The sequence below is a fragment of the Lissotriton helveticus genome, chromosome 2_1 (assembly GCF_964261635.1).
Source record: "Lissotriton helveticus chromosome 2_1, aLisHel1.1, whole genome shotgun sequence".
Taxonomy (NCBI): Eukaryota; Metazoa; Chordata; class Amphibia; order Caudata; family Salamandridae; genus Lissotriton; species Lissotriton helveticus.
In genome coordinates this window covers 961,403,091-961,416,540 of record NC_136059.1, presented here as the reverse complement: position 1 = coordinate 961,416,540, position 13,450 = coordinate 961,403,091, and the positions used below count along the sequence as shown (strand labels likewise).

Genomic DNA, 13,450 nt, shown 5'->3' with positions numbered 1-13,450 from the left:
CTATCTGGAGCCGAGCCATGTTGACAGTACCGGATGATACACGCTGCAGCTATCTGTGAACTATTTTCCAGTTTCATGATCGCAGATTGTATATGCATCTCTTGCGTATGCGTTTTTTTTCAAGCTTGTTAGGTGTATTGGTCGTACCGGCGTAAAGATTGAAGGCATTATTTAAATGTATCAACTGTAAAGTGCTATTATTTTTTTACAGCAGTAAATTAGAGTGATTTTTGTTTCACAGTTTTATACAGTGTGAACTACACCAGAAGGGTTCAGAGCGCTTTACATGAGCACCAGTTGCGTTACTGACGGACACGTTGTTTTTAGGCACGAGAGATTAAGCTATTTGCCCAGGATCACAGAATGCTTGAGCCTCCTGCCAGACTCGAACCCAGTTCCCCAGCTTTAAGGCCGGCCGCCGTAGTCGTTAAGCCACACCCTCTGCCTGTAGCAAAAGTTCAGTTGTAGGGTGACCATGCGTCCCGGACTTTCCGGGACACGCCCGGGCTTTACATCGCAGATTTCAGCAAATGTGGCTCGTCCTGACCCGGCTGAAAACAGTGGGAGGCTGGCACATTTTATATGTTGCAAAGCTCGACTAGCTAGCAACTCTTATCAAAAAGCAATTCAATTTACAGGTAAGATATTGGGCTTAGAAATTGCATTTCACTTCCTTAGTGCATCCTTGTCTGTGTTTGTTAATCGGCGCTGCCGTTCTGTGACCCTCGACAGATTTAAAATGATAGTCATTCTAATGTTTTTGCAAAATAGCCCGGGTTTTTGTTTTTTTAAATCTGGTCACCCTACTACAGGCGCCAGTTGTAAACAGTTTGTTGCCACGCACGTGGCATCTTAGAACTTAAAGTATGTATTACCTTTTAGTTACCCCCTCATCATCTCGGGAAGAAATTCAAAGAATGCAGCCGCAGGTGCACGTCTCAGGCCGCTTTGTCCTGTGGAGTCTTGTTGAGCACTTCAGAGCCATGTTTGCATTCCTGTAAGCAACCCCGCAAGCAACCCCGCCAACCGGAAGCAGTCACTCTGTCACCTTTGCTCTTGTAGTGTAGTGTCTTCGTTTATTAAACGGCGCCCATATTTAAACTGTTAGCACTTTACTTGTGCACATTTCAGGGCCCACAAAACTTTGATGAATCGCATTTTACAACTGAGGCTGTTCAACAAGTCAATAATTCAATAAACCGAAGCGCATGAGGCTCTACAAGGAACGCACAAAATAATTTTCAAAACTTTAAGAATTATTAAAGTTTAATGGATTACATAAGGCAACCATCATCAACCCGGTATCAATGAATAGTTAAAGTATGAATGCATCAACAATACCAGATCAAAGTCATATAAATGAGAGGACCAAGCAAAATAATCATACATGCCACTGATTCATGCCAGAGATTTCCGATTTTTGAAACCCAAAATAGCTTTATTTTGACTCTCACATGCCTGAAATGTTCTCAGTTTCAGTAGCAGTCAGTGGGGGGAAATACCTGATCATTTATTATTTTGAAAATTCCCACTTTCCATTTTTAAAATGTTGGCATGCATGTATAAGTTCGCCTCAAAGGGAAAGAAACAGGCAAATCGCTTCTCTCCTTAAGAGAGTCCAGTCAGGTTTAACCAAAATAATACAATTGTGTGCCTCATACCTTCTCAGGGCGTTTACAATACAGCTTTTTTTCTGCGCCTTTTAAACTTACATTATCTGTAGCAAGATGAGATACAGGGGCCACCTCTAGTTTGCAGGTGGCTTCGTGAATGCTCTACTCATTTAAACATCCCATGAATATCGCAAAGAAAAGAAAACCTTTCACTTGGGAAAGAAAGCACAAGAACATTGCTTTCAATAAATCAAGCTTCACCAAGAAATAAAATGCTCGGCGTTTTACAAACCAAGATGGCAACCAGCATTAGTCAATTTAACATGCAGGCCTACATTATCTGTGATCAATATAAAAATGGACAAACATAGTTAATAAGATGTGTTAGTGTTGGTGTTGATTCAAGCCAAACATTTTATATAAAAAAAAACTTTCAATTAGGGTGACCAGATTCTCAAAACAACCAGCATTGGCATAGCCAATAGGTCTTGCCTTTGGGACCTTATAAGTGTTTAGTTATCCAGCACAATATCCTTGGTGCAACATCACCTGTTGTATGCTGAAGGCGAGACCTATTGGCTATGCCAATGCTTGTTAGAAATGCCATTAGCATACCTTTTATTTGCACTACCAGTAACCGAGATCCACAACACACAAATCCCGATAGATCAGTAGTCTTGTCACGTGTTCTTAAAGCAAATAGATACCCAGTGCAGTACAAAGGGGGTATTTGTTGAAATCAACATAGGATCCTGTCAAAGTTGATTGTCATCACTTAGGAATGGAAAATTTGTTTTTGGGGTTTCGAAAATAATTATTCCTTTAGGGCGTGCATATTAGGTGGTATTCTGATGATTCAGCAGTGCAGAGTGCGCTGTCCACCTAGGAATGGACAGCATAAAGAGTAGGCCGTGTTGACTAGTGTGGTTTCAGAATTCTTTGTTTATTTTCTCTTTTGTATACATATAATAATGCTGAGAAATAGTTTACATGTTCTCAGTACGTGAGGGTTATTTTGGGGAATGTACGACTGAGCGTTGGCAAGAAGTCGTGGAAAGAAAACTTCTTACTCGACACAGAGGAGTTTTGAAAGACTCCTCTTGTTTTGAAATGTACTTGGATTCTATTGTTTCTCACAAACTGTTCTATATTTAGCAAAGCCGGATAAAATCAGGTTGGGATGCAATCTTATAGATTGTCTCGCCTCTGTCCCCCTGGCGGACTGAAGTGCTTGCCTAATCAGACGAATTTCAAACGAGCTTTGGCAAAGCCAATAGGCCTATGGGTGTGCTATTGGCAGTGCAGCGGTGGAGGTCGTACATAGGAAGTCTGTTTGGGTAGTGAATGGAATGGGTGTGGTTCAGAACGGTAAAAAAAAGATGCAATGAAGCAGCCAGTGATGGATGCATCACAGCGCTTTTTTTCCTTTTTGTCTGTCTGTAGAGGGGAGAAGAAACCTATGGTGTGTGTGTGTGTGTGTGAGAATAAACTGATGGGGCGGGTGAGGTTAGATGAAACCAGGATGTGGCGGGTGGGATTAGTAGAAACTGGTAGAGCACAGCAGTGGATGGGAAGAGTAGATACAGCAACATCCTCTGCTACATGTGCTCTGAGCCTTTCACAAAATTGGCCAGATGCTACCCCTACTGTCGTATCGCATACAACTGATATTTCACTGCTAGTGGCACCAAGATCGGCATCGAAAATCCCACTCTGGAGGAAAGCTCATGAAGCCAACATGGCATCAGGGATCACTGTCCAGCAGGCGATGACAACTGTACTATGGGTCTGTGACAGTGTGCACGAGACTGCCTCTATTCACTGTTTTTTTGTGCAGCAGCGAGCCACTCCTCTAGTAGAACTTGCAGAAATCAGCCTCCTCCACTACAACCAGGACAGTGGGCAGGAGTTGTTTCTGAGCTGCTGGCCAACTGTAAGCCTTACACATACATCTCGCTTACTGAACATAAAAAATGTTAATGCATTATACTGTTACCTTAATAATGAATACATAAAGTACAAGTGGTCCCACCACTGCCTGCATCCCTGACATGTTTTGCATGCATCAGGATGGCTTAGTGAGCTAATTACCACACACACAGCAGGATGGGGCATTGAGCTATTCACCATCATTGGAGTGCACCGTTTCAGGCAGGTTGTGAGCGGTTCCTGTAAAGAGAAATTCATCCTTCCGTCCACTGTTGGCGCTCATGGAGCAGCACTGCTACAAGAAATAGTATCTGAATCACAGCACGAGGGGTGGACAGACACTAATTAATATTCAATTTGTGCTTGGTCTATGCACCACAAAGAAAAGGAAGTGATGCCTCTCAAGCACAGCCCAATTAGAAGGCAGCAAAGAAAAGTGGTGATAAAGATGCCAAGGAATGGTAAGAAATAGGTGGGCTACAAGCCCATTATTCAACACAGAAGTCTTGCATTCGAGAGTGCATGTGCTAGTGCATGCTCAGGCAGGCGAGACCTGAAGAGACCTCTTTTGCAAATTGTGTATTGCAGATGCATCACACACTGCTTCTCCATTACTCATTTAAGAGTTTAAAATATATCCTCTCTTCCCCGACATCTACAGCCCTTAAATACCAAGACTTTAGTCAGCCAAAGATTTAGAATTATAGCAGAAGCAAGTGTCTTCCCTGTGCTTTCCTCCAGACACTACGGAACTCTTTGCCTAAAGCACTGTGTGAGTCTTAAGGACCTTCCAGTTATTCAAAAAGCAGCTCAACACTGTTTTGTTGCCTAAACTTCACAATCTCCATGGCAAATGATTACAGGTAGCTCCGCAACCTAAACGCCACTTGCAGTAAACCAGCTCTATATGAAGAAATTAAGACATTTCATCGTCAACCCCAATTGTGGTAAGTCAAGCTCATCCAGAAGTTTTTCCTGCTATACAGGAAGTACGGATGCACTGGGGCCTGAGAGCTACCTTTGCTAACCTCGCTTTACAAATTTTTTTTTTTTTTTGGATAAGGGAGATTCTAGAGTGGCAATAGCTAAGGAATAGGGTTCCTGAAGATGCAGTCAACAGCCTTGGTCCATGCTTTCTGGTCTAGCTTGGAGGGGTTCTTCGAGATGCATATCACTATTGGGCACTCTTTAGCATTTGTTGGATAGGCTCATGAATGAAAAATCAGAATCCGCATATTTAGAAGAACGTTGTTCGTCTTTTTCCGGGGGGAAAACGTTTGGCAAAGTTTGAAAGTATCTTTCTTTAATCTTAGCTCCCCTGCCCGTAATCTGTTTATATGAATGTGCAGACGCTGTGGTTAGAAGCTTGAAATTGACTGATATTTAGATGTCTTGTATAACATCATGCTGAGTTGTGGGCTTATAAAGTGACTGCTACACATTTTAAGGGCAGTGTTCAGTGGCCAATGCTAAGCGCGATGGCTGGTGCGGAAATACAGTTTAAGGCGTGACCGTGCCTGCAATCAGAGAGAGTTCAAAATGTGTGTGGGGGGGGGGGGAGGGGGCGCTATCACAGGAATTGGAGCTTGACAATTTCAGAATACGGTGACAGTGGGTGAGCTACCCAAGACTGACCGAGACCATCGCCAGACGCAGGTGAATGTGCTCAGGATGTGGGCTCCACCATTTCCTCTGATGTCCACCGACAATCCATGTAAATAGGACGCTTCAGTACGAGTGAAACCACATGCATGCAGGATTTTACAGTGGGGAGAGGCATTTGGTAAAGAGATGGGTACCAGTACAGTCATTCTACTGGAGATCGGGAAACAACAGGGGTCATGTGAATAATCTGACTAACGCTACTAGTAAAGATGGTCTAAGACGGTGGCAGATGAATGGATGTATTCAACTGGTGGCAGGGTCACATCCGAACAAGCAATAGGCTATTTATTTGCTTTCTGTTCCAGCACTGCTGTTGGATAATAAAACTGTGTTACTGCACTATTGGTAGCAAACTGAAAGACTTTAAATACACCTCTCCAGGCCCAAAAAAATTACTTGAGGTGTAGGTTACACGCAGAAAAAGAAAAAGCAGAGTGTTACATCACACAAAAGATCGAGGTTCTGGCGGTTGCGCTCAGGAAAATGGTGGCTGCAAGCCTTTTTCACAGACCTGTTAAAACGCGGCCCAAAAAAGGCGAGGGTTACAGACATGTCATGGATGCACACATCGCCATGGCAAATGTAGGATCAGATATGAGGAGATCCATAACTGAAGCAAATCCCCCCCTTTCCCTGCCCTGCTCCTTTAGAAGCTCTTCATTAAAGTACAGTGAATACACCCAAACAAAGGCATGTGATCCACACAAAATCAAAATCAAGCCAGTCTAGGCCATTGCTCCATAATTAGACCTGGATCACATAACACTAGCCAGTGAAAAAGGTGTCATTCAAGGGTCTACATCTGGTCCCAGACATGCTTCTTTGGTTAGTAAGCACTGTCGCCAATAAGAAGGATGTGGCAGTATAATCAGACGGGATGCCGACTTCGGAACTGAGGAACCAGGTTTGAGTCTTGGCATCACCGCAGCATCCTGTCACTCTGGGCAAATCATTTCATCTCCCTGCCTTAAAAAATAAAAAATTAATGTGAACTTGTGTATTGTAGCCGGTGCTCATGTAAAGCACCCCATACCTTCCCATTGGGACAAGTTTGAGGTACTATTCCTTTGTTTGCTTTTTTAAATAGCGCAAGCTCCACATGAGCGGCAAAGGGAGACTATAAATTAAATTAATCTATACTTGGGCCGTGCTCCAGAGAAGCACAAGGAAGTGACTGCATTGAACGGGCTACTGAATTAGAAGGCAGCAAAGAAGAGCGATAATGGTGCCAACGAATGGTAAGTGGCGGGCGGACTAAAAGCCCCCCTGTTTGTGTTTTTTCAGATGCAACAGATTGCCATAGCGACAGCGTCTGCGCACTGCCTGTAGGCTCGACCTAAAAACAAGCTTTGAGCTGGATGAGTCTGTATTTTGAACAGCTGGCAAGAACTGCTTTTTTCCGAAAATATTAGGTGATAAATCCTGCATGAGCATTTACTAATAGTGTTCACCTCTTAATCACACACTTACAAAATGGATTAATTTGCATGCATAATGCTATACTACTTTATGGTTATTGAATTGGAAAGCATTTATTTTCAAAACCTACCCTTTTAGGTGCGCTTGTATGTTGAGGTGCCTTAAAGAGCATCACATTACCCTGACGGTAGTTGAAAGAAACCGAAGTATAAAACATCCAAAGCGTCTCCAGGGTTAAAAGACCCTTGTGCCAGGGAGAATGGCTTTGTGGGCCTCTTAAGCAGAGTGTTTGATGTTGTCTTGTGCAGGCAGGTGATAAGTGAGTGGTACAACGAACTGCACTTTATTTAAAATAAAAAGCTCCGTTTATGGTTACCTGCAAAACGGGTGATTCCCACTGTTTAGTATCAACCGTTGGTGAGGCTAATTTATGATTTTGTTTTGAGCTGCCAGGCAATCATTGAAAGCCAGGTAGAAAGGGTTGGGGGAGTTACCACGAGGGGAGTAAGATGTGGGGAAATGTGATGCTGTGCACAACTTGGAACTGAGGACTTCCAACTAGGGGGGGGGGGGGGTTCAGGAGCCTGGTTTAGAAGGTTCGCTGAAATGGTTGCTGATTTGAGTTAAAGGATTATCTAATTGGGATGCGATTGGAAGGCGGGAAAGCTGGTTTGGGAGTGCCTGCCTAATGGGTTGGACTATTAAAGGAGGAGGTTGACCGGCTGCGCCTAATGGGTTGGACTATTAAAGGAGGAGGTTGACCGGCTGCGAGCCATGTGGAGACTGTGGTCCGAATATAGTGACTTTTTTAAAATAAGTGTACAGCTAATTCAGTAAAAGACAATTTGAAGAAATGGTGTGAGTGGATAGTATAGATATTAGATTGCTTCAAACGGTCGTTTAGTTGAGATCAATGCAATGGTATTTAATACTGTAACATCATGGTTGCATGTAGTGCAACTGTTCAGGAACTGGGATGAGTGATATTTTTATTAATCTGTGTATTAGTAATAGAAGTTTATTGTATTAATCAAAAGATTGCAATAAAAGGCATATAACATCACAATCAGTACCATTATCAGAAGATGGATAAAAGACTTCTAAGATATTAGTGTTACAAAATCATGGCATAAAAGAAACCAGTTTCTTTGCATGTGAACATAGAATTCAGAGTATAGACAGAATATCAGAATCGCGTAGATAATAGTTTGTGTGCCTGATCTAAAAGTTTTGTTAGTCTTATGGACAATAGTGCAATAATATTCTATCACAGTGGCAGGCAGGTTAAACGCTAGATCTTGTAGGTTAAACGGTACATCTTGTTTTGCCCTCATGGAGAAAAAGAAAAGGTTCACAACACAATGGAAACCTCAAGTCTGCAAGAAATGAAAAAAGCGAATGCTAAAGGGAGTCCCTTTCACAGGACGGTTTCCATCATCCACCTGAAGGTGGCATGTTCCATCATGGGGTATCTTCCAAGCACTATGAACCTAGTCATAGTGCGATCTACAACCCCCTCACTGAGAGGGAGGAGCTCAGGGATGTTTTATTTTTTTGGAAGAGGTATACCAAATACCGTATGTGAAATTGATGTGAAAGGAGCAAAGAAGACAGATGTGAATACAAACTCGTTCAGAGGTGCGCACATTGTTTCTTCGAGCGTCCTCTGACCAGGATTAAACATAAACCATGACTGGGTGGAATTAGATCTGTCAAAGAGTGCATGGCTGGTCATAAGTTGACAGGTTTCAGCCTAGTACCCTCATAGGAGATGTGGCGGCCTTCAGGACCTCATGAAAGTTACAGCAAGTGTAGGTAACCAATGTCATAAAGAAAAAGTATACAAAACCAGTGGTTGGACTGGTAAACCACTCAGTCAGGGATCCACTAGTCTGCACTTGCCTACAAGAAATCTAGAACAGTGTTCAGGAATTGTTAAAACAGCTTAGTACAGCATTCATTCCAAAGGGGGGGGCGATGGGGAGGGTGAGAGAAAGGGTTTTCTCTCCTCAGGGGATTCCTGGGACCCTTTATGAGTAACAGAACTTGAGGGGACCAATACATAAAACAAGCATTTACTATGCAACGGTCTCGCCTTTGCAAAAGTTAGAGCTATTGGCATTATAAATGACAATTTTTTTATTTGTTTTGGTTTTGAAAACAGATACATAAATGGCATTGTCATTTACAATGCCAATAGCTTAATCTCTTGCAAATGCGAGACCTATTGCATTTGCACACACACACAGCCACACACACACAGCCACACACACACACAGCCACACACACAGCCACACACACACACAGCCACACACACAGCCACACACACACACAGCCACACACACACACAGCCACACACACACACAGCCACACACACACACAGCCACACACACACACAGCCACACACACACAGCCACACACACACAGCCACACACACAGCCACACACACAGCCACACACACAGCCACACACACAGCCACACACACAGCCACACACACAGCCACACACACAGCCACACACACACAGCCACACACACACACACAGCCACACACACACACACAACCACACACACACACAGCCACACACACACACAGCCACACACACAGCCACACACAGAGCCACACACACACACACACACACACACACTACTCGGGGAAAGTTGGCGTGTGGCTCATCAATGGGGCGCAGTGGTAGGCCTGAGGATAGTCTGAAGTGCTACCAGCTGCACATGTCAGCTTCTAGGCACTTCAACTACTGCAGAACGTGTTGTGACCGCCCTATCACCGAGGCGCTAAGCCAACTCACGGAGCTGACTTCTGTAATTACAGCCACATCGTGCACTCAGGGAAAGTTGGGGCGTCACCCATTGATGGGGCGCAGTGGGAGGCCTGGGGAGAGTCTGAAGTGCCTAGAGCTGCGCACGGGGGCTTCTCGGCCCTACAAGAGGCGCAATTGGGAAGCTCCTGGGAACAGCTGCTCCCTCTGAAAGACATCATTGGGATCCAGCGCTTCATCAAACGTCTCCCGCTCTCGATGACTGAGGGAGCGGCGCAGACAAGAGAGGCAGAAGACGCTCTAATTGCGTCTGCCTCCTCGCTGCGGGCTAATTACTGCCGCCGTGCGCACAAGCATTTACAGAATGCAATTAGAGACGCAGCGCCGGCGAAATCATGGCGGTGACATCGGCCATCAAGGCGCTGACAGCGGTCAGAAGCACAGATATACGTCTACGAGGTGCTGTGTGCGAAGGAAGCGGAACCAAGTGTGTGCTGCCTGCAACTCCACTCCTGTGACTTCGAGGGAGTATTGACATCTGTATAACACAAATGTTTAATTAGTGCTTGAATAATAGGTGTTATTGTTACTATACATTATCAAGTTGTGGAGGATGAAAGGCCGAGTTTGGGGAATGCGCAGGCTCTTGTCTCTAAGCCCTGTCCTTTTCAGACTGAGCGCTCCGACTTCCTGCTGGGGTAAAAGGTTCCTTATCTTTATGGGGCGATCTGGACCCATAAAGAAGATAAAAAACCTTTTACTTCAGCAGTAAGTCCAGGAACCCAATCTGAAAAGGACGGGGCTTAAAGAGAAAGAAGAACGTCACTAGGACCTCTTCTCCAATGGCTGGCCACCGTTTAAGAGCCCAGCCAATGGAGAAGAGGGGCGGGGCTTAACCCTCGCAAGTGAAGTTCACTCAGACATAAAATCTCACGAGCTCGACTGCGCATGTGCGCAGTACGCCACGCAAGACATAAAAAACAGTGCAGTGTTATCAAACACCAATTTATTAGCTTACCTGCAGTAGTCTGGCAACTAACCCCATCTAAACATTGGTGCAAAGCTCAAGGCACAATAGTCCTGTAATTTCAAGAGACAGGGGAGATTATGTTGTGATTATGTTTTGGGGATACAACCCGTGCTGGCCTTTAAATCCCCTCTGACCCTTTATTTGTGCTTTGAGAAAAAGAAAAGATTTGAAATACTAATTTTCAGAAGTACACTAACGTCCAGAAACAATTTGCAATCAGTATTTAGGAACAGCTAGTATGAATCTGGATACAAGAATATTCAAGCAAAGTGAAAACATTTGCATGTTTGCCGATGAGATGCTTTATAAATCTAGACCAGTAACCTTACAAGCCTTATTATTCCACCTTGGCCCAGACAACTTCAGTCTGAAGCAGCCTCTTCCGTTCTTATTTGACCTAACTTTTTCTTCAAAAAGGAAAGGAAGCAGATGTGGTGTAGTCTAAAATGCCTTTTAGTCTAAGGGAATGGTTGTTTGGAGATTCTGTGGTGGATATAGGTATCTTTGGGAACGGGGTTGTAGGAAAATATCCTTTTAGGGTGATGCATATTTTCTTAAAGTTATGAAAGATGTTGGCGTTCCTATATTTAAAAAAATTTCTTTTAAATTTATTCAAAATTGCCAAGAGTCAGTGGACTTTTTGTGTAGGGAGAAGAGGTTGAACCAGATGTGTGAGGGGTATGCATCAAATAAACTACGAGGATGAGAGTATGGGGGAAGCAGATTAAGTCAAGGTGGTTGCAAGGAGAATGAGCGGGTTGTGGTGAAAAAAAATTTGCAGAAAGAATTTGTTGTGAATGTAGACTCTAATGACGTGCACAGAACTTAATTAAGCCCATATTTGTTAGCTGGGAATCTGTGACCGCTTTTCTGAATCTGTACTAAATTCTACCCACATTTTATCAAGTTTCTTCTAATTAATTTCAACAAACCTTTTACTTCCAACTGAGTCCACTTGGGATGATCACAATGTACTAAACCTGGATTATTGGTTCACTTTTTCAGATTTTGAGGCAAGCTTCATAAGACTGATTGATAAAATAACAAATGGCTCCAAGATTGAAATAAATGAGACGGGTAAGGTGAATTTTAAACGATGCTTCATGTAACAAAATATGCATGCATAAGATCCATGTTCCACCCACAAGCTATTAATTCCACCTCTGTTTTCTCAGATTTGCGCTGTCTCAGGTTCCACCACAAATTGGCCATTACCTTGGTCACTGTGGAACGTTAACCTTATTAGATTATCTTATTTGGCCAGTTAAGAGAAGATGCCTTTTGAAAGGGCCAGTAATGTATGGGAGATTGAAGTCCAGTGACAAGACTTCCTGGTATCACTCAGTAACTCCATAATCACCCAAATGAGTGTGCGTATTGTGGTATTTGAAAAGTATAGTACACACACCTTTACACTCAACCGGTTTTCTTACTTCTTCCCTACCAACTTTCTCCCAACCACTATTTATCTGTACATCTTTTGGAGACAAGTAACAATTCGGCATCATATGTTGCATGGATTAGTTCAAAACTTGGCCAAATTGATCACTCATCACGAAAGGTTTGATGAATGATAATTGCTAATTATTGAAGATGCATATTGTTCATGGCCACCTGAGTTATTAGGATGACCTATTGTTTCATTTGTTCTAGGTACAACCTTATATTACCAGCCAGGCCTCCTTTTTGGTGGTTCAGTTGATCATGACTGCAATCCCAACCGCAGCATTGGTTATTACTTGGAGAGCTTGATTTGCCTGGCTCCTTTCATGAAAAGCCCACTGAAGATCGTTCTTCGGGGAGTAACTAATGATCAAATTGATCCTTCGGTAAGTGTTGTGTTCTTTGGGATGTTAAAATGCAATTTCCTTCTGAACCTTTCAAGCTTGGCACAATGATATTTCGAAGTGTACTGTTTTCGTGTTGAGTACTGTCCACTTAACCTTTTTCATCCCCAGAAGAGAATGCATATGTTTAACAAACAACGAAATTGTATTTGCTACACAACAACTATGGTGCATAATACTGGATTAATCAAGTATTACTTAATGCAGTAATAACCATTGGTAGAGCTAATAGGTTTTACACTTGGACCTGAGCACTGACAAAAGAAATTTTGAAAAAATGTGAAATGCAGATAAATAATTTGTATTAGTGAATTGATATGAGGTTTAAATGTGTGATGACTGAGGGTCCTTTTCAGATGTGAAATAGACCTTTGTGCATCCCAAAAGATGTGGAGGAAAACATCTAAACAGCCACTAAAATAAGCTGTGATAAGAATCGAGCAAATGAGTGACTGGAAAGCCAACCAATGGTAACAGGTCCAAGCCCCTACTTGTTCTTTATGAAAACAGTGTCTTTCACAACCAGATAACTGCACTGTCTGGTAATCTCTACTTAAAAAGGTGAGGCTAGAATGCCTCCCGTTGGCTCACCCAAGGTGTGATTGACAGTATCTCAAGCCAGTGGCTGAAGTTTCCTAAGGTAAAGAAGAAAATGGCTGAAGGAGCTGAATCGTAGTTCCTTAGAGGTCGTACACAACACACAAAGAATTATACCAATGTGATTAAACATCAAATCTAAAAGAAAAAATTTCCCTTTTTTCTAAAGCGGAGTATGCAGCAAATCACAGCTAGGGGAATCCATGGCTCTTGCCTGATAAATTTAGACCTTTTTTGCACCTTGTTCAGCCATTTGCTCAGAGGGAGGATTCTTGGTTTGATGCAACAACCACCAAAACTAAGTTGGAGCAGAACCTTTGATGGCCAGATAAATCAACCTTGCATTTATGAACTGCAAATTGAACAACTAAGTTGTGTAGAAATTGGGCGACCCTTCGATCCAAACCTATGGTTGTGTTCGTAGTTGTTACCTGTATGTAACATGGCAGTTGTGGTCTGCCCAGGGTCCAACTACGCTTTCCAGCACGAACTATAAAGTGTATTGTCTTGGTTAAATTCTATTATAGAGCTATGGTGGGATATAAGCATCTGATTAGTGACTTGAGCACTAGGAAT

General features: G+C 43.0%; 1 protein-coding gene across 2 annotated transcripts in view; it reads left to right on the top strand.

The window, feature by feature from the left end:
• RCL1 (RNA terminal phosphate cyclase like 1) overlaps nt 1–13,450 on the top strand; it is a 395,384-nt gene that overhangs the window by 53,107 nt on the left and 328,827 nt on the right. For both annotated transcript variants that reach the window (XM_078675710.1, XM_078675711.1), the window contains exons 2-3: nt 11,436–11,507; nt 12,084–12,259. In XM_078675710.1, the coding sequence (XP_078531836.1) occupies nt 11,436–11,507; nt 12,084–12,259 (248 nt within the window). The remainder of the gene's footprint in view (nt 1–11,435; nt 11,508–12,083; nt 12,260–13,450) is intronic.